We start from the raw sequence: 19,891 nt of genomic DNA, 5'->3' as shown, positions 1-19,891 counted from the left end.
GTGATCTAGACCTGTGTGTAACTTTTAATACCCATACTACTACTACACACGAGGGATATAATGATCATTTAAATAGATTTGAGAACATGGCTTATGATGTTGTTGGTTCAGACTACGAAATCCATTATGATCAAGAAATGGATGAGTCTCCAAATATAGATGCTCAAAAGTTTTATGACTTGCTACATGCAGCTCAAAAGCCATTATGGCCAGGATGTAATGATCATACTAAATTATCTGTTGCTGTTAGATTGCTGGCACTTAAATTAGAGGGAAACATATCCCAACGATCTTTTGATCAAACAATGTCTCTTATGAAGGAGACACATCCTCCAAATAATCTTATCCTGGAAGATTATTATAGGACAAAAAAAAATAGTTTCAAAACTTGGTTTGACAGCGAAAAAGATTGATTGTTGTATCGATGGTTGTATGTTGTTTTACACTTTTGAAGATATGAAATTAAAAGAATGCAAGTTTTGTCATAAACCTCGTTACCAAAAACAAAAAAAGGTTGGCATTGGTAAACACAAAGAAGTACCTGTGAAGAGAATGCATTACTTACCACTCATTCCAAGGCTTAAGAGATTATATGCCTCAATGAGTTCTGCTCCACATATGAGGTGGCATTATGAGAATAGACGAGAATCAGGGGTGTTGTGTCATCCATCAGATGGTGAAGCCTGGAAGCACTTTGATCAAATGTATCTTGAATTTGCAAGTGAACCAAGAAATGTGAGGTTTGGTTTAAGTGTCGATGGTTTTGTGCCTTTTACTAATACTGCTAAACATTATTCTTGTTGGCCAGTAAATGTCACACTTTATTATCTTCCTCCAGAACTATGCATGACAACTCCTTATATGTTTTTGGCATTACTCATTCCTGGACCACATAATCCCAAAGGTAAGATAGATGTGTATTTGCAACCGTTGATAGATGAGCTAAAACAGTTATGGGATGAAGGAGTGGTGACATATGACATTTCGAGGAAACAAAATTTTGTAATGAAAGCTACACTAATGTGGACTATTAGTGATTTTCCTGCATATGCAATGTTGTCAGGTTGGAGTACATCTGGTAGATTAGCATGTCCGTATTCTATGAATCAATCAAAGGCTTTCAGATTGAAAAACGAAAGTAAATTTTCTTGGTTTGATTCACATCGTCAATTTTTGCCTATTAACCATTCTTTTAGGAGAAATAAGGATGCATTTTACAAGAATCGGATAGAAAAATCTCAACCACCTTAGTTTTTAAGTGGGAATGTGATGTTGTGTATTTTACTCATATTTTAGCACTTTAATTCACAAGAATTCATAGCATAATCATGCATATCTTTCATGTTTTTAATAAATTTTTATATCATTTTCCTATTTTATGCTTTTCTTGGTATGTGTTGTGTTTTCTCTGAGCAGGATCAAGATTTAAGAATTAAAGAGGAAATGCTGAGCTACAGGGAAAATCACGGCCGTGATTCTAAATCACGCCCGTGATTCACCAGAGAAAATCACGGCCGTGACTCCCAATCACGCCCGTGATTCACTTCGCGTCGATTTGGTGAATGAATGTGCTCCAGAGAAGATCACGGTCGTGATTCTCAGTCACGGCCGTGATTCACTTCGCGTCCCAGCTTTTTAAGTTTTATGTTTTATTTTTTATTTTTGTAATTTTTATCTTGGTAGTTTTACCTTTTTACCCTTTTAGGTTATAAATTAGATGAGGTTAGCCTAGAACAGCACTTTTGTTTTTGGAGGCAGTTTTTTAGTTTTTGACACTGAGAGAAGGTTGGGCGCCTGTGCCATCGACTCTAAGGTTTGCTTTTCTTTTATTCTCCTTTTCTTGGAGAACTACTATGAACTCCTGTGAGTAGTTTCCCTTTTTCTGGGATCAGGGCTTAGCCTCTGAGAACCTCTTTATTAATGCATTATTCAGTTTCTTAATTTTATTCCAATTCTTGATCTGTTCTTTTATATTTTATATATGAACTTTAATATTATTGTTTTCATAATAACATTAATTAAGGATGAACTGAGAGGAGAACTTGATTATAATTATGATAAACAATTAATCTTAATTTTCATAATCATAGATAATTAGGGATGAACTGAGAGGAGAACCTAATTATCGGAACCTAAAGGAATAGACTTGAGTGTTAAATCACGAGAGTAGATTTAAGCTTTCGAGGAGCAATAGATTAACAAAGATCTTAACGGGTTTAATTGAACGCAATTACCACGAGAGTAGGGATTAATTTTAATTAAACACGTCCTCGTAGCCTGAGAAGGTGCAAGGATTAAATTAGGTTAAGACTACCTTCAAGATGGAATAGAATTAATTAATGAAAATAATAATTCAATAATGTTGGAACTCTTTGTGCGAACCCTAGATTCCCGGAAATCTCCTTATCTTATCTTAAAGTTTTATCTTATTCATTAATTGCATTACTATCTCTTTTACCTTCAAATCTGATCTTATCATCTCAAAACAGAAATTCCATCTGTTTTAAAATTCAAATTAAAATACTAGTAATTCTAGGTCAAACACGTAGTCCCTGTGATTCGATATTTATTACTTGACGACAACCGTACACTTGCGGTTTTCCACACAACAAGTTTTTGGCGCCGTTGCCGGGGACTACGTCTCTTGATTTAAATTACAATTATTTTAATTCAAATTTTTTTTTTTAAAAAAAAAAAAAAATATTTAATAAATAAATTTTTTTTTTTTAGTGTTTACTTCTCCAATTCAGATTTCACGGGTCACTTTCTTTTTTTTTGCAGTGCCTTAGGATTAATGCAAAAGAGATCTCTACGTCTTGGGAAACCAACACCACTTGATCCTGAGATTGAAAGAACTCTCCTGAGAAGGAAAAGAAACCTTTCTAGAGAATTTGACATGGCTGCACAACGAGATAATTTACCGCTTCGGGATTACTCTGCACCCGTAGCTCGTGGGATACCTGGAGGGGAGATGCGAACTGGAGCTACTGTACCAGCTTCTCTGGTGAATATGCTCAAACAGAACACCTTTGGAGGACTACCATCAGAAGATCCTAATGACCACTTAGAGGGGTTCTTGGAAATCTGTGAGACCCAGCAATTTGATGATGAAGTTTCTGATGGAATGCGACTCCGCTTATTCTCACTCACCTTGAGAGATAAGGCAAAGGTGTGGCTAAGAACAGTGCCTAGAGAAAAGATAGCAACTTGGGAATTATGTGAAAGAGCTTTTCTAGAGAAATTCTTTCCTCCTTCTAAAACTAAAGAATTGAGGAAGAAAATCACTAATTTCCAACAAGGCACTGGAGAGACTATTTATGAAGCATGGGAGCGGTTCAAAGGATATCTTCAAGCATGCCCACAACATGGCTTCAACCGTTGGCTTACCATCCAATTTTTCTTTGAAGGATTGGACCAACAAAGCACCATGATATTAGACTCAGCAGCTGGAGGATCTTTCATGGGGAAACCTATTAATGACTGCATGATTATTTTGGAAAATGTAGCCTCAAATCACAGCCAATACAGTGAAAGAGAAGTCACAGCAAGGAAAGGAACTCCGGGGCGATATGAAGTGAACAATATTGAGTTACTCTTAGCAAAATTTGATACTCTTAATCAAAGATTAGACAAGATGGAAAAAGCTAAGGTTAATTCAGTGGCTACAAATCAAGTATGTGACCTTTGTAGGGAACAAGGGCACACTGCAGTAGATTGTACCTCAATTTTTACTGGAGAAAAAGAAGATACTACTGAACAGGTGGTAGCTTCTCATAATTTCTATGACACTCCTCGAAGAGAGAAGAGTAATCCATATTCCAACACATACAACCCTGGTTGGAAGAATCATCCTAACTTTTCTTGGAAGAATAACCCAGTTCAAGGAACTAGCAATCAGCAACCTAATTTCCGTCCGTCCAATCACTTCATTAATGGGGAAGGAAATCCAGTACAGACACCCTCAATTCAACAAAGTGTTTCAAGATTAGAAAACCTTATGGAGAATTTTGTCACTAATCAAAAACAGACCAATGATTCAATGGCAAATTCTATTCAAAACCTTGCTGTCAAGGTTGAGAATATTACTCTCCACAACAAGATGCTGGAAAATCAAATTGCACAGTTGATGCCTAGTTCAAACAATTCTCCAGGTAAGTTCCCAGGTAAAACAGTTGCAAACCCAGCTGAAAATGTTAATGCTGTTACTTTAAGGAGTGGGAAGAAATTAGACAGACCTGTGTCTAATCAAAATGATAATATTGAGATTGATGAAGACGCTTCTCCTATGGTTGAAAAACCTGAAAAAGAGAGATTAGAAAAAGAAAAAGTATCTTCATCAAAGCCTCAAACTGTTTATCACCCCCCAATTCCTTTTCCTCAAAGGTTAGCCAGGACTAAACTTGATAGACAATTTGAAAAATTTTTAAATATGATCAAACAAGTGTATGTAAACATTCCATTTGTAGAAGCTCTACAACAGATGCCTACATATGCTAAATTTCTTAAGGATCTTTTAGCTAACCGAAGGAAATTGGATGATAGAGAGACTGTTACATTGATCCATCATAATTTGCCCAAAAAACTTAAGGATCCTGGTAGTTTCTCTATACCTTGTCTCATTGGAAATCTAAGGTTTGAAAAAGCCTTATGTGACCTTGGGGCAAGTATCAGTTTAATGCCTTTATCAATTTGCAAGAAATTAGATATGGGAGAATTAAAGCCTACAGCAATGTCAATCCAGTTAGCAGATAGATCTATAAAATATCCCATAGGAATTTTAGAAGATGTTCCAGTTAAGATAGGTAAATTTTTAATTCCGGGAGATTTTGTTGTTTTAGAAATGGAAGAGGACGAACAAATACCAATCATACTAGGTAGACCATTTTTGGCTACAGCAGGCGTGATAGTAGATGTCAAACATGGAAAATTGTCCTTATCCATTAATGATGAAACAATGGAATTTAATATTGCTAAATCTGTTAGACAACCTTCTCTTGAAAATATTTGCTGCAGGGTTGATATATTGCCTAAAGACATGGAGGAAGAAGTCATGAGATCTATTTTGAGGGATCCCTTGGAGAATTTTCTAGTTGGAGGAAAGCACATAGATCTTGAGGGGATTCAACCTAATTATGCTTGCTTGATCGATTCAAGTCCCCCGTGTAAAGAAAAAGATCCTCTAGTAGAAAGTCTTCTTGAGTCTTCAACAGATTGGGGTTAGGAGGATGTACGCATTTCATTAATTTTATTCCAAAAAAAAAAAAAAAAAAAAAAAAAAAAATTCAGAGTTCCAGAGAGAATCACGACCGTGACTCTAAATCACGGGCGTGATCTTCTCTGGAAATTTTTTTGGAAAACTCCAGAGAGAATCACGACCGTGATTATAAATCACGGGCGTGATCTCCTCTGTTTGAATTTTTGAAAACTCACAAAGAGAATCACGGCCGTGATTTCCAATCACGCCCGTGATTCCCTGCTGAGGCTCAACAGATACAACCCGTGATTTTTGAAATTCCCCTTTCCCTTATATATTTTTCCCCCTCCTTTTACATTCTCACTTCTCTCAAACTTACGAACTCTGCCCATTCTCTCTTTTCTTCTCTCCCAAACCCTAGCTTCTCACTTCTTCTCCCTCTTCTTCCCTCTTCCTCCCACATTCACTCCTTCCGTTCATCCATGGCTCCCAAGCGCACCCGTACCGTTGGTTCGTCCTCCACCGCTTCCGATACCCACAGTTACGAGGAAGAAGCAAGTGAAATTCCGCACCTTCCTCCGAGGTTCTATCGGAACGATGAACAGCGTGAGCGGAACGAGGTATTACGCTTCCGCACTATCCATCCTACCAGGTATCTCGACTTCCCATTTATTCGTAAGTTGGGTTTACGTGCTGATATCAATTTCATGTTAACTAACATTGGGTGGACAACCTTTGCTACCGTGCATAATGATGTTGTTTATCCTCGACTAGTTCTTGAGTTCTTGAGCTCTCTCCACACGAAAATATTATCTGGGCCAAATTGTTCTGAAGGTTTGATTTCTTTCCGTATGTTTAACCAAGAACACGAATTAACCCTGGCTCAGTTCAATAATATTTTTGGATTTCCCACTGGAGGGAGCACGAGAACCCCAAGTTCTTTCAACCCTGGTTCTTTTTGGTATAGTTTGACAGGTACAAGCAATTGGGTCGCTGGAAAATGTAATTCCTCTGCTTTCCGCCATCCCGCCATCCGTATTATGCACCGCTTTATTGCCTCTATTGTTTTGGCCCGAGGTGATTCTGAAGGAAAGGTTCGTTTGAGCGACCTTTTACTTTTATGGGCTATGATGGAAAACAGAGAGGAGCCTATTGATTCTGGCAGTCATTTGGCACGACAGTTCCACAGTATTTCCAATACCAGCCACGGTGCGATTGTGAATGGCGGCCTCATTACCACTATAGCCAAACACCTTGGCTATCACGCTTGGCTGGACCAGTTAGAATCACTCCCTGGAAGCCGTACTATTAATTTTGCTACCTGCTCTTCTATGAACTGCATTGCGAAAGATGAAGATGATAAATACTACTTTGTAGTAACCCAGTCGGGAGTGCACCACCAGTTACCAAATCCAACATACACCGTGAAGAACCGGGCTACACGGCAGTTTCCACTGGAGCCATTAGAGGACCTACCTCCAGCAGCTGAGGAAGCGGCTCCTGCAGATGAGGAAGCAGCTCCTGAACAACCCCCTCTACATCCTGGACCTGAGGTGGACAATGCTGCTATCCTGGCAGCTATTCAATCAATGGATAACCGGCTGAAACAAATGGATGAACGCCAGCAGCATTATAATTACATGGTTGATCAAATGTATCAATGGCACATTCAACGGTATCCAGATGATTTTCCACCACAGTGAGATCTTTCTTATTCCTTATTTTACTCTGATGCTTAGGGACAAACATTCCTTTCTGTTGTGGGTTGGTTGCATATTCATGCATTTTATAATTTTGTCAAAATAATCTATCATGCATTCATTAGCTCTTTGCTTCGGGACAAGCAAATCTTTAAGTTTGGGGTTAGGAGGATGTACGCATTTCATTCATTCATTCATGCAAAGTAAAAAAATAAAAAAATAAAAAATAAAAAAATCATGCATATATACATATTCAGTTATTCCCAGCTTGAATTTGTGTTTGAAAAGTAAATATTTTTAATGAAATTGTTCGTCTTTGAAAACACTGAATGTGATGAATTGAATCTTGAAGTCTCAGAACAAAAGGTTGAAAAATTAGCTGGTTTTGTGGCTAGCACTTGGTTCTTAGTATTGAGACTTGAAATGATCGAGAATTATAAAAATAGTCTCTTGAAGATAAATTCTTTTTAATTCGTGCTTAAAAGCTTTTGGGGGGTAATAAAAAAAAAAAAAAAAAAATCACCTAGCACCCCTTTGAGGTCATAGGTTAGAGGGAGAATATTCTTAACCTTAGAAAACTAAGGGAACTAATTAGCTACTGGGGAATTGTTTAGTAAAATAGCTAGACCCCCTTTGAGGCTACGTGTTCTTGAAATTATCATCCTCTCTACACTGATTGGCTACTGGGGAAATGTTTTAGGTGAGACAAAAACAAAAATAAAAATATTACCCCTATTTGTGTCACAAGCATTGAAAAATTATTTCTGTTAAATTATCTTCGTTTGACTAATGAGCTTTACAAGATTTGACATCATGAAACTCTTAGAAACTAAGAGTTGGCGCTAGTAATGAAAGATTAAGATTCTAATTGGACCTTGTGAGACTAAGAGTGAAGATTTTAAATGCTCAGTTAATTCTTGATGATTTTTTTTTCAAAGTGCTAATTATTGTTTGAGGACAAACAAAAGTTCAAGTTTGGGGTTATTTGATGTTGTGTATTTTACTCGTATTTTAGCACTTTAATTCACAAGAATTCATAGCATAATCATGCATATCTTTCATGTTTTTAATAAATTTTTATATCATTTTCCTATTTTATGCTTTTCTTGGTATGTGTTGTGTTTTCTCTGAGCAGGATCAAGATTTAAGAATTAAAGAGGAAATGCTGAGCTACAGGGAAAATCACGGTCGTGATTCTAAATCACGCCCGTGATTCACCAGAGAAAATCATGGCCGTGACTCCCAATCACGCCCGTGATTCACTTCGCGTCGATTTGGTGAATGAATGTGCTCCAGAGAAGATCACGGTCGTGATTCTCAGTCACGGCCGTGATTCACTTCGCGTCCCAGCTTTTTAAGTTTTATGTTTTATTTTTTATTTTTGTAATTTTTATCTTGGTAGTTTTACCTTTTTACCCTTTTAGGTTATAAATTAGATGAGGTTAGCCTAGAACAGCACTTTTGTTTTCGGAGACAGTTTTTTAGTTTTTGACACTGAGAGAAGGTTGGGCGCCTGTGCCATCGACTCTAAGGTTTGCTTTTCTTTTATTCTCCTTTTCTTGGAGAACTACTATGAACTCCTGTGAGTAGTTTCCCTTTTTCTGGGATCAGGGCTTAGCCTCTGAGAACCTCTTTATTAATGCATTATTCAGTTTCTTAATTTTATTCCAATTCTTGATCTGTTCTTTTATATTTTATATATGAACTTTAATATTATTGTTTTCATAATAACATTAATTAAGGATGAACTGAGAGGAGAACTTGATTATAATTATGATAAACAATTAATCTTAATTTTCATAATCATAGATAATTAGGGATGAACTGAGAGGAGAACCTAATTATCGGAACCTAAAGGAATAGACTTGAGTGTTAAATCACGAGAGTAGATTTAAGCTTTCGAGGAGCAATAGATTAACAAAGATCTTAACGGGTTTAATTGAACGCAATTACCACGAGAGTAGGGATTAATTTTAATTAAACACGTCCTCGTAGCCTGAGAAGGTGCAAGGATTAAATTAGGTTAAGACTACCTTCAAGATGGAATAGAATTAATTAATGAAAATAATAATTCAATAATGTTGGAACTCTTTGTGCGAACCCTAGATTCCCGGAAATCTCCTTATCTTATCTTAAAGTTTTATCTTATTCATTAATTGCATTACTATCTCTTTTACCTTCAAATCTGATCTTATCATCTCAAAACAGAAATTCCATCTGTTTTAAAATTCAAATTAAAATACTAGTAATTCTAGGTCAAACACGTAGTCCCTGTGATTCGATATTTATTACTTGACGACAACCGTACACTTGCGGTTTTCCACACAACAGAATGAAGTATGGGAACAAGTTTGTTGTCTCCCAAAAATAATTGAGGTTAGTCCTTGTATATGTGATGGACATGGTGTGTCTCATAATTGGACAAAGTAGAGCATCTTTTGGGAGTTGCCTTATTGGAAAACCAACTTAATATGACATAATCTTGATGTGATGCATATAAAGAAAAATGTCTTTGTTAATGTCTTTAATACAGTGATGGACATGAAAGATAAGACTAAAGATGATGTTAATGCAAGAAAAGATTTGAAAGAGCATTGTCGACGACGTGAATTAGAACTATAAGTGCATACTAATGGAAAAGAGTTAAAGCCTAAGGCAAAGTTTGTTTTATCCAATGAACAAAAAAAGGTTGTCTGCAAATGGGTTAGTGAGTTGAAAATGTCTGATGATTATGTCTCAAATTTGCATAGATGCGTAAACATAGAAGAAAGGAAGTTTTATGGAATGAAAAGTCATGATTGTCATGTTTTCATGGAGAGACTATTACCCATTGTTTTTAGTGCATTACCATATTAAGTATGGAATCCTATTACCGAGTTAAGTAAATTTTTTAAGGATTTATGCTCATCAATATTATGAGTGGATGATTTGTTGTTGATGGAACAAAACATTATTGTTACAACATGTAAGTTGGAACGAATCTTTCCACTTGCATTCTTTAATTCCATGTTTATGTTTTAAAGCCTATATTCATTTTCCAATTTTGTGTTTTAAAGTTATCCATTCAGTTATCAAAAACAAAATGTTTTGAAATTATCCTCCATGTTTTTTCGCTGACAGTTCACGTATGACGTACATCGTTAATAGTTTAGACTTTAGATAAGTATCAGTTTAAAATATGAAAGTATTTAACGCTTTTGCTTTTAACCAACTAATACAGAAGATGATTCGGTAAGATAAGATTATTTTAAGTAATTAAAGTAGTAAAAGTAGTTTTTTCTTAGTTTTTTTTTTCTTAAAATTATTTTTTTCCCTTAAGACAATTAATTTTATTTACAATTTATATAATTTCGTTGCCTATATATACGATCGTTTCGTTAAACAAGGATATCATCACAGATTGTCATTTAAAATCTTGAAAAAAATGGTGTTTTGTTCTTCCAAAGGTTCCTTGGGTGTTATGTTGTATTCCTTGGTGATTTATTTTCTAGCATTTCAGTATTGCTACGTTGATGCAAACTCAACGCTAGTTGTAAATGCTGCTACCAAAGCCACTACAAGGCGAATTCCTGACACCTTTCTTGGAGCATTTCTCGAGGTAATGCAACAAATTATTCTCCTTGCATTGCATGCATGGCATCAATATTCAACTTTAAAATTGCTAATGAATGCAAATGAAACTAATTTGGAGTTTGAAAATTTCCTTTTAGCTAAAGACATGTTTTAAAATATTTACAAAATTTATTTATTAAATAAACCAAATATAGACCAAATCACGAAAGGTAAACCAAACTCATTTCTAAAGATGTATTACATAATAACCTATTTTTCAGGAGATGAACCTATAGAAAACAAGTATCAGAAAAAAAGAAAAAAAAATTCAATTTCTAAAATGGTCATCAATTTCTTTGAACTTATTTTTCAGGAGATTAATCATGCTGCCGCCGGGGGACTGTGGGCAGAACTTGTTAGCAACAGAGGTTATATCCATATCCCAAAAACAATTCTTCATCTTTGTCTTCCTAGTTCAATGTTTCATTTAGATTTCAATATATTTTAAGTGATATTTTTCTATTATTATCAATCTAATTTTAGGCTTTGAAGCTGGAGGCCCAAACAATACCTTAAATATTTATCCTTGGACAATTATTGGAAATGAATCGTTGATTTCTGTATCAATTAACCGTTCATCTTGCTTTGAGCGTAATAAAGCTGCATTACAAATGGTGGTGCACTGTGGTGGTTACACACCTTGCCCTTCTGGTGGCGTTGGCGTCTCTAACCCTGGTTACTGGGGCATGGTAAGAAAATAATTAATACATATAAATATTTTTCATATTTTTTCTTTTTATTATGTAAGTTTAAATATAGCAGAAATGAATCTGAAAATAAAGACTTGAATAATGTCACACCTTTATTTTTCTTAAGAAATGACAAATTTATTATTAGTTTAATGTATATCTTTCTAAAAGTTTTTTTTTCTTCAATGATCATCAGAATATCGAGCAAGGGAAGAGGTACAAGGTGGTCTATCATGTTAAATCAGAAGGAAAACTTAATTTTCAACTTTCATTCACGGGTGTTGATGTTAACATAGTGTCATCAAATATCAAGTTAGTTCTTTTTTTTTCTTTAGAAGACATGTGGTAGAGATTCTGCAACCTATATTCATAAGATTATTTGTTGTGATGGTTCTTGACAGGTATGGTTATGGAGGTGCAAAATGGAACAGGGTGGAGATAATAGTGGAAGCAAAAGCTACTAATCATATTTCAAGTCTTCAAATAACCACTACCATCCAAGGGGTTTATTTGTTAGACCAAGTGTCAGCATTGCCATTGGACACTTACTTGGTTAGTAGAATAAAAGAATCACACCTTATAAATCAACAAATGTGGCTAAAGATGAAAACCCCAATACTTTAATTTTTAAGATATAATATGAATTATTTTGTCTTACAATAATTTAAAGTGTCATCAATTATTCTGGGGAAAAAATAGTTCACCCAAATTTTTGGTAATTAATTACTATTGAAAATTTAAATAAACTTTGATCTCACATTAAATTACAATCGTAATTTAATCCCAAAAAAAAATCTTAAGGAAGGAATTATTCAAATTAATTATCATAGTAGTAGTTTTCACGTGTTCTCAGTAATAAAATAATTAATAATTATTATAATAAGTTCTCAATATTGGCAGTGCATTATATTTTGTTTGTTCTTTTCCTTGATATCATTTCACTCTTCTCTTGTCACAGGGTCATGGCTTCCGAAAGGACCTTTACCAAATGGTTGCAGATTTGAAACCAAAAATTCTTAGATTTCCGGGTATGTTGAAATTCTATGATTTCAGAGTGAGGATTTGTCATACAATGTATTTATTTATATATTTATATTTTTATATTGGGGAACAATATACGCTGCATTCTTACCTAAACAGTTAAATTAAATTTGTAAAAACACAAATCAGTTTCTATACAGTTATAAGTAATTAAAAAGAATGTATCATGGTGGAAAAAAAGCTGCTGAAACTGATCTAGTTGTATTCACCAGCTCACATGTAATTAGGGCATTGTGTGCAAGGGTTTATGTCGAATTCCATGTAACCATTGGAATAACTCTATTTGTGAATGGCGATGCATTAGGTGGCACTTATGTTGAAGGTAATTATCTGCAAAACAAATATCAGTGGAAAGATACTGTTGGACCATGGGAAGAGAGACCTGGACACTTTAATGATATTTGGAACTATTGGAGTGACGATGGAATCGGTTATTTTGAGTATCTCCAAGTGAGTATCTTTTTACATATATAACATAATTGAATTTGTCCTATTTTTTTCTTCTGATTTTTTACACCATTTGTCCTACTTAGTTAATTGAATTAATATAATGATTTAATATTTTTTAACAGCTAACAGAGGACCTTGGTACATTGCCCGTATGGGTGTTCAACGCTGGTATATATATATATTCATTCATCTTACTCCAATTGAAATTTGTTCTCAACAATCACATGCAAGTATTTGAATTTTTATTTATTAATTAATTAATTTAAATGTCACATTTAGGTATCAGTCGCCATGACGAAATTAATACATCAAACATAGCACCTTACGTACAAGTACAACTTTCTTCCCTTGATCTTTTCTTCTTAGTTAATTATGAATTATATCTTTATATTTACTATAAAATCTATGCATTAAAAGGACGCTCTCGATGGCATTGAATTTGCAAAAGGCTCTCCTAGGTCAAAGTGGGGTTCTGTTAGAGCTGCAATGGGACATCCTAAGCCATTTGACTTGAGATTTGTTGCTATTGGAAATGAAGATTGTGGTCTTTTTAATTATGAAGGTATGCAATTTTATTGTGTTTATCATCCTGTGAGCACATATTTTAGTGCAATCTTCATATATATGTTAACCATGAAAACTTGTTTTATACGACTGATCGATCACCTTTGAAATTTTGCACGATTCTAAAGATCGACTTTGATTAATTCAATTGTTAATTTAATTTAATTTTTTTGACTTTTTGTTTCTTATCAGGAAATTACCTTAGGTTCCATGATGCTATAAGATATGCCTACCCTGATATTAAAATTATCTCAAATTGCGATGCTTCTACTAAACCATTAAATCATCCAGCTGATTTGTTCGATTATCATGTAATGATAACATTCTGATACTACATATTGAACTTTCATTTGTTGCTTCAGCTTTGGCAAGAGTGTTTTCTTGTCTTGTTGTGTTTTTCAATTACTCACATCCTTCTTAATGTTTTATTTTTATTAGATTTACACAGACTCCAATGGCATGTTTTCTAAGTCTACTCAGTTCGATCACACATCACGATCTGGTCCAAAGGTTTGATTAATTTCAGTTTTAAATTTTTATGAACTCTTCCAATTCATCATTTATGATTTATCGATATTGATTTATCTGTCATTTGATATATGAGTGCTCAATTTGATTACAGGCTTTTGTTAGTGAATATGCGGTGTGGAGAAAAGATGCTGGAAATGGAAGTCTTTTGGCTGCTGTGGCTGAAGCTGCGTTTCTCATTGGATTGGAAAAAAACAGGTTTACGAATTTGTTTTAACTTTTTTTAATGTACTGTGTTTTGTGTAGTTTTTCAACTTAACCATATAAAGTTTTTTATTTCTTACATATAATTTTTTTTTTCCGATGCAGTGATGTTGTCGATATGGTTTCTTATGCACCACTGTTCTCAAATATAAATGACAGGAGGTAATTTTCTTATGCTTTTGCCTTGAAAACTTATACTCTTTAACATAGAATAAGAACTTTGAAAATTTATTGTCGGGAATTATTGTTGATTTCAACATATATGGTTCCCATAATAACACAAGATTGTGTAAACGTGTCAATGTAGATGGGTTCCGGATGCAATTGTGTTCGACTCATATCAGGTTTATGGAACTCCAAGCTATTGGGTGCAAAAACTTTTCATTGAGTCCAGTGGAGCAACATTTCTTGACTCAACACTCAGTACAATTAATTCATCCAATAAACTCATTGCATCTGCAATTATTTGGAACAATTCTACAGAGAAGAAAAACTACCTAAGAATAAAGGTAAGAGGTGTCCTTTTTCAACTAAACTGAAATTCTGACTATTGTTATATGCAATGTCTGAAAGTGAAACAAATATGAGCATCTTTTAGATTAGGTCTAGTTCATTTTTCATCTTCGATTAGCATTTATATTTGGTGTAAATGATTTTATCTATCACTATATTCACCTGGAGTAATAATTGATTTCTGCAGGTAGTAAACTTTGGAACAGCAAGTGAGAGCCTTAGCATTTCTATAATTGGGTTGAACGCAACCGTGCAACAATATTATGATACTAAAGCCACAGTGCTTACATCTAACCAAGTAATGGATGAGAACTCCTTCTCAGAGCCGCAGAAGGTACAATTTGGTTTTGCTGTACTTGTGTTAGATACATTACATAAATTAGCCTTGCATGTAAAAACCTATGCCATTAATCATTTATGGCTACTCATTTTAAATACAGGTGGTTCCACAAACAAGTTCACCAGGGAAGGTTGGCAGTAACGTGAAAGTGATTCTCTCCCCCTATTCAGTGACATCATTGGATTTGTTAATTTGATAAGAAGATAGTTCCGAAGCAAGAGATTTTGTGGCCTATCTTTTACGTTATGCGGAAATGTATTATTATCAAGAGTTTGAGCACGAAGATGTGCGAGTATTATACTGAGTTCTGTTGTCAAGGCTCAAAAATATGTAACTGTTTGTGTTAATTAAAGAAGAATGTTATTTCCGTTTATTTTATGTTATATTTTTCGCATTTTAAATGACAAGAAGAACAAACTATAAGTTTTTTTTTTCTTTTTTATTTGAGAACATAAAATTGAAAGTTAAAATCATTTTTCAATTTTACTACCGCTTTGTTGACATCATATATAGATGCGCACCAAGTAAAATCTCAACTAGGATCAAAACTAAAGCATGTTTTCCAACTCCATGTCTTTAGTCCTTGTCTTCATACAAACCTTATTTTAAGATTTTCTCTTCTTTAATTATCTTTTAATATCAAATGATCAATCAACAATTAAAAATAAAACAAAATTTAAACATAAAATATTAATACAAAAATATCATTCTACAACGATCATTACGTGATTGAGGTAGAAAATAATATAATAATATTTTTATAAAATAATTGATGTAAAAAAACTCATTTTAAACAGATTTAAATCAAAACCGGTTTAAAAAAGAACTTTTTACATCAATTTAAATTTCATCCGATGAAATAATTTTTTTTTTAATTTCAAAATTGTGAAATGAAAAGCAATAAAGGAAGCTTGTTTTTTTATTTATTATTTTATTTTTAATTTTATTTTTATTGTTTTCTTGTTTTGTCTGGTATTGTTTGTGGGGGCTATTTGAGCTAGTAGAAAAGGGGGCTCATTTGGGCTATGGTGGTGGTTAATGATTTTACAAATGTACCAAAATCAAAAGCATGTTCTATAATGGATAGGATTTTAAATATCCAAATCGCGAGAACTTGTGCAAGACTCACTCAATTTCTATTTAACATTTTTGTATTTATAATTTGATTGGGGAAACTTAATTCTTAACAAATAGTGATTTTTTTTTTAGAGTTTTCAAAATGTATTAAAAATAGAAACTAAAATAAATCATGATTTACAAATGATAGAGAAGTTAGAATTAATTTCAATAACATTTCTCACACGTACTGTTGATCCCGTGGCAAATGTACCAGAGTCAACTTATAACAGTAATGAGTAAGGTCGTCTCCTCAAGGACTAGGTAGATTGATTGATTCTCTATTAATTTTGAAAAGCACAAAATAAATACATATTATATATTCACACATATTCAACACCTGATTCATTAAACTCAAAGTTAAAATTAATAAACTTAAAACAAGTGACAAATATACAAATTCAAATAAGTATTAAAGAAATTCATATATGAAATGCTTGGGACTGGATTTCACCTATTACACCTCTTTGTAATCTTAATAAGCATACATAATTTAAATGTAAACTTTGAAGGAATCATAAGTTATGGTGTAAGCATAATAAAATTAGGGGCTTAATTAAAAACATTTAAAATAAATGGAAATGAATAGGTAATTAATTACCATATTAAAATATAATTATCATGTCACATAATATAGTTAGCATAAGCTAACAGAATTTAACAACGTCTGTGAGTGAATGGTAATTACAAGATTTTTAAAAATAATAAAAATCCATTCAGAATGTTTTAAACTATAGAAACTTATGGATTAATTTAACCTATTTTTATTTACAATTTATACATTTTTGTCCCTCTCCTCCCCTTCCCCCTCCTCTCTCTCACTCTATCAATTTATTTATCTATTTATTGGATTTTTTGTAATTAATGTAGTCATTTTTTCTCTTTTATGAAGGAAAAATATTTTTTAAAGAAAAATGAATAATAAAAATGTATAATAAAATTATTTTTTTATTAAAATTATATACTTATAATATATTGATAAAAATAATATTCTAAAACGAATATGTATATATAAATTAAAATGATATAAAATATATGTAAATATAAAATTATTTGAATATATATATATATATATTATAATTTTTAATATATTACTAAATCAATTTTAAGTAAGTCTTTCAAAAAGATTGAGGTTGATTTTTCTCATTTCCACATAAAAATATATTTTTTTCCATATGATACACCATTTTTCTTTTACTTTTTTGAACATTTAATTCTATATTATAAGTTTTTGTTAATTATTGTCTTTAGCAATAATTATATGCTGTGGTGTTTTGAGGTGTGGTGTTGAGAGACTTTAACAGTTAATAAATTTCTGAGAAGTCTTTAGACGCTTTAAAGCGTTTTTGAGAAGTGATCTAGTTTGATCATGAGAGAAGAAGTATATAAGGTTTTTTTTAAGAATTAAACTTTATAAGTTTAGTTCTTAAAAATCATAGAGATATAAGTTAGAAAAAAAACTCTCTAGAGTCTGAGTTTCTCTTCATCTTTGAACTTTCTCTTGAGAAGGTGATTTAGAGACCAAATTTATATAGTCACTTTAGCAACTTATTTAAATACTATTTAGAGATTGATTATAGTTGGTCCTTAATTCAATCTCTATTTTCATTAATATTTTTAATGTAATTAGAGACTAAACTTTTAGTAGCTAATAGTTTAAAAATATTATTTATTTAATTAGATACAACGTTTTTGGTCTCTAATTAAAATATAATCAGAGACAAAATTTTTTGTCACTATTAAAACACTTTAGAAATCAATATTTTAGTATTAAGATGCACTACAATTAGAGACTAAATTTTTTAGTTTCTAATTATTTGACACAAAAATATTTGGTCTCTAATTAAAATACACAAGTAAATAATAATTGATTAATTTTTTAGTCACTATTAACTCATTTTAGATAGTTTTTTAGTATCTAATTATGCTATATTAGAGACCAATATATCGATATATGGTAGAAATGTAATATGCAACTGATTTTTTTAATCAATAATTTATTTTAGATACATCGAGCTCTAATAAAAAAATAATAAAGATTATTTTTGTAATTATTGTTAACTCATTTAATATTTTAATTGAGTCAATCAATTAATAGAAATTTAAATTATTAAAAAACTTCATAAACATTCAATTTTATTTTAATTTTACTTTATTTTTAATATTTTTTAAAATAAATATCAATCTTTTTGATAATTATCAAAGCCCAACCTTTAAACTTATATTTTGTCTAACTCACCAAAGTCCAAAGTTTTATCTCAAAATATAATAAAGTCCAAAATTTAACCTATAATCGGATATATTCCTTTAAGTGAGTTTAAAGTCCAACCTATAAACCCAAAATTTATTTTTCTTATAACAATTAATAGTGTACTTTATCACGTTAAAATTAGTATAAATAGAATTGATCATAAAAAAAATAAGGTCCAATTGTTAGAGTAAAACAACAAAATTTTGCTATGATGAACTTTAAGCCCAATTGACCTCACCTTTTCTTTCACCAAAAAAAATAAAAAAATGAAGCATGTTTCCGGTAGGTTGTACTTGTTTTTGTATTCATCACTTCCCACATTTCATTTATTATGATTCCTTTATATATATATTTTTAAGTTGTATTTTTATTTAAAAAATTAACTTGATTTTTTCAGAAAAGTCATAAAATTATCCATCATAATTTTTTTATCCTAGCTTTTATACATGTATTATTAACTAATACTAAACTAAAATATTTTTTATTAAACTTGTAGTTGAATATTGCTTTAATAATTCTTAAATTACTAGAATATAATTTACTTCTATTTTTTATCCAAAAAATTACCTTTTTTTATTATAGTTATATAGACTAGTAATTAGTTAATTATTTGTTTTTCGTAACCTAGCTACTAATAATTCCTAAAGTGCATGAATTTTTATTATGTTTTTGTGTTTGCAAAATTACATATGTGACTTTCTCACTTTTCATCTTCTTTTTTTTAGTTACGCATTAAACAGATGGAAAGAGAAACTTAGATAATTGACACGTATAATTTCATCCTCGATCTTCTTAGATTTATAATACCTCGTCGAGTCCAAAGCTCCAGCTCAAATAGCAGAAGCAAGTCAGGAACTGGAGTTGAAGCGAAAGAAGAAGGAGCTCGCAGACAAGACAGTGCGAAGAGATGAGATGATTAACGTTGCTTCACTCTTGGCTACCCGCATCAAGAACACAGTGGAACGGAAGAAAGAACATGAGCTATTCTTGAGGATTGCGGGAATGAAAATAACCTTGCTTGGCTAGCCGTTTCGACCTTATCCGTTGCCCTCTTCTTTAGAAGCCAAATTGCTATGCATAGAAGATATGGCAAAATACAGCCACCAGTTTCACAAGGATTTTCAAGCTTGTAATGTTAAAGTTCACCCTAATAATTAATATCTTAGAAAATATATTCTATTTTCGTGTTTGCAGCTACACTGAGCAAATTACTTTGATAAATTACTTGGACAAATTCATCATCGAGAATAAAGATGTAAGTATAGTATTTCATCAATCAAATTGATTTTTATTTTTTCAGTAAACATGTTGAATTTATCCTTGAGTATTAACCTCATATGTTGCATTGGATTCTCGACAATCACAGTACTCTTGCTTTGGGTTTCTTTCCTTTTCCTTTTGATCAGTTGTTTTGTTACATCTTAACTAATCCATTGTGATCCATTTTTAAATACATAATTCCAAGTAAAGATCATCATTGTTGATAGTATTACTTTCCACTTCTGCCAAGCTTTTGATGATATGGCTCTCAGGACTCGATTGCTCAGTGAAATGGCTTTGAAGTTGATGAAGCTTGCAAAAAAAAATTGTTTGGCTGTAAGACTCAATTTAATTTGCTTGCCAGAACTGTTTTGTAGTGAACATAATTTATTTTCTTCTATTAGAATATTTGTTATGATTGATTTTTGT

The 19,891-nt window shown here is 32.3% G+C and overlaps 1 protein-coding gene and 1 non-coding gene across 2 annotated transcripts; one reads left to right on the top strand and one right to left on the bottom strand.

The window, feature by feature from the left end:
* Window positions 1–3,265: 3,265 nt before the first annotated feature.
* On the bottom strand, window positions 3,266–3,372 carry LOC145957616 (small nucleolar RNA R71). Its single transcript, XR_014433659.1, has one exon. It is a non-coding gene; the product is annotated as a small nucleolar RNA R71 (small nucleolar RNA).
* A 5,458-nt stretch (window positions 3,373–8,830) lies between these two features.
* Window positions 8,831–16,718, top strand: LOC145957602 (alpha-L-arabinofuranosidase 1-like). The gene is made up of 15 exons (XM_083074090.1): window positions 8,831–11,195; window positions 11,392–11,507; window positions 11,597–11,747; window positions 12,154–12,223; window positions 12,541–12,686; window positions 12,809–12,854; window positions 12,966–13,018; window positions 13,104–13,248; window positions 13,443–13,561; window positions 13,689–13,760; window positions 13,873–13,976; window positions 14,088–14,144; window positions 14,290–14,491; window positions 14,683–14,829; window positions 14,936–16,718. The coding sequence occupies exons 1-15, from the start codon at window positions 11,118–11,120 to the stop codon at window positions 15,029–15,031; spliced, it is 1,602 nt and encodes a 533-aa protein (XP_082930216.1). The 5' UTR covers window positions 8,831–11,117; the 3' UTR covers window positions 15,032–16,718.
* The last annotated feature ends 3,173 nt before the right edge of the window (window positions 16,719–19,891 follow it).

The sequence above is a fragment of the Cajanus cajan genome, chromosome 4 (genome assembly GCF_000230855.2).
Source record: "Cajanus cajan strain Asha chromosome 4, NIPB_CcT2T_4, whole genome shotgun sequence".
Classification (NCBI taxonomy): domain Eukaryota; kingdom Viridiplantae; phylum Streptophyta; class Magnoliopsida; order Fabales; family Fabaceae; genus Cajanus; species Cajanus cajan.
Note: the sequence above shows the minus strand (reverse complement) of the source record. Positions and strands in the feature narration are given on the sequence as shown.

Excerpts from the sequence above, each read along its gene's own strand:
- LOC145957602 (XM_083074090.1), top strand. The coding sequence starts at position 11,118 with ATGGTGGTGCACTGTGGTGGTTACACACCTTGCCCTTCTGGTGGCGTT. Across the intron at positions 13,562-13,688 it reads CTGATTTGTTCGATTATCAT|ATTTACACAGACTCCAATGG; the intron begins GTAATGATAACA and ends TATTTTTATTAG. Across the intron at positions 13,977-14,087 it reads ATTGGATTGGAAAAAAACAG|TGATGTTGTCGATATGGTTT; the intron begins GTTTACGAATTT and ends TTTCCGATGCAG.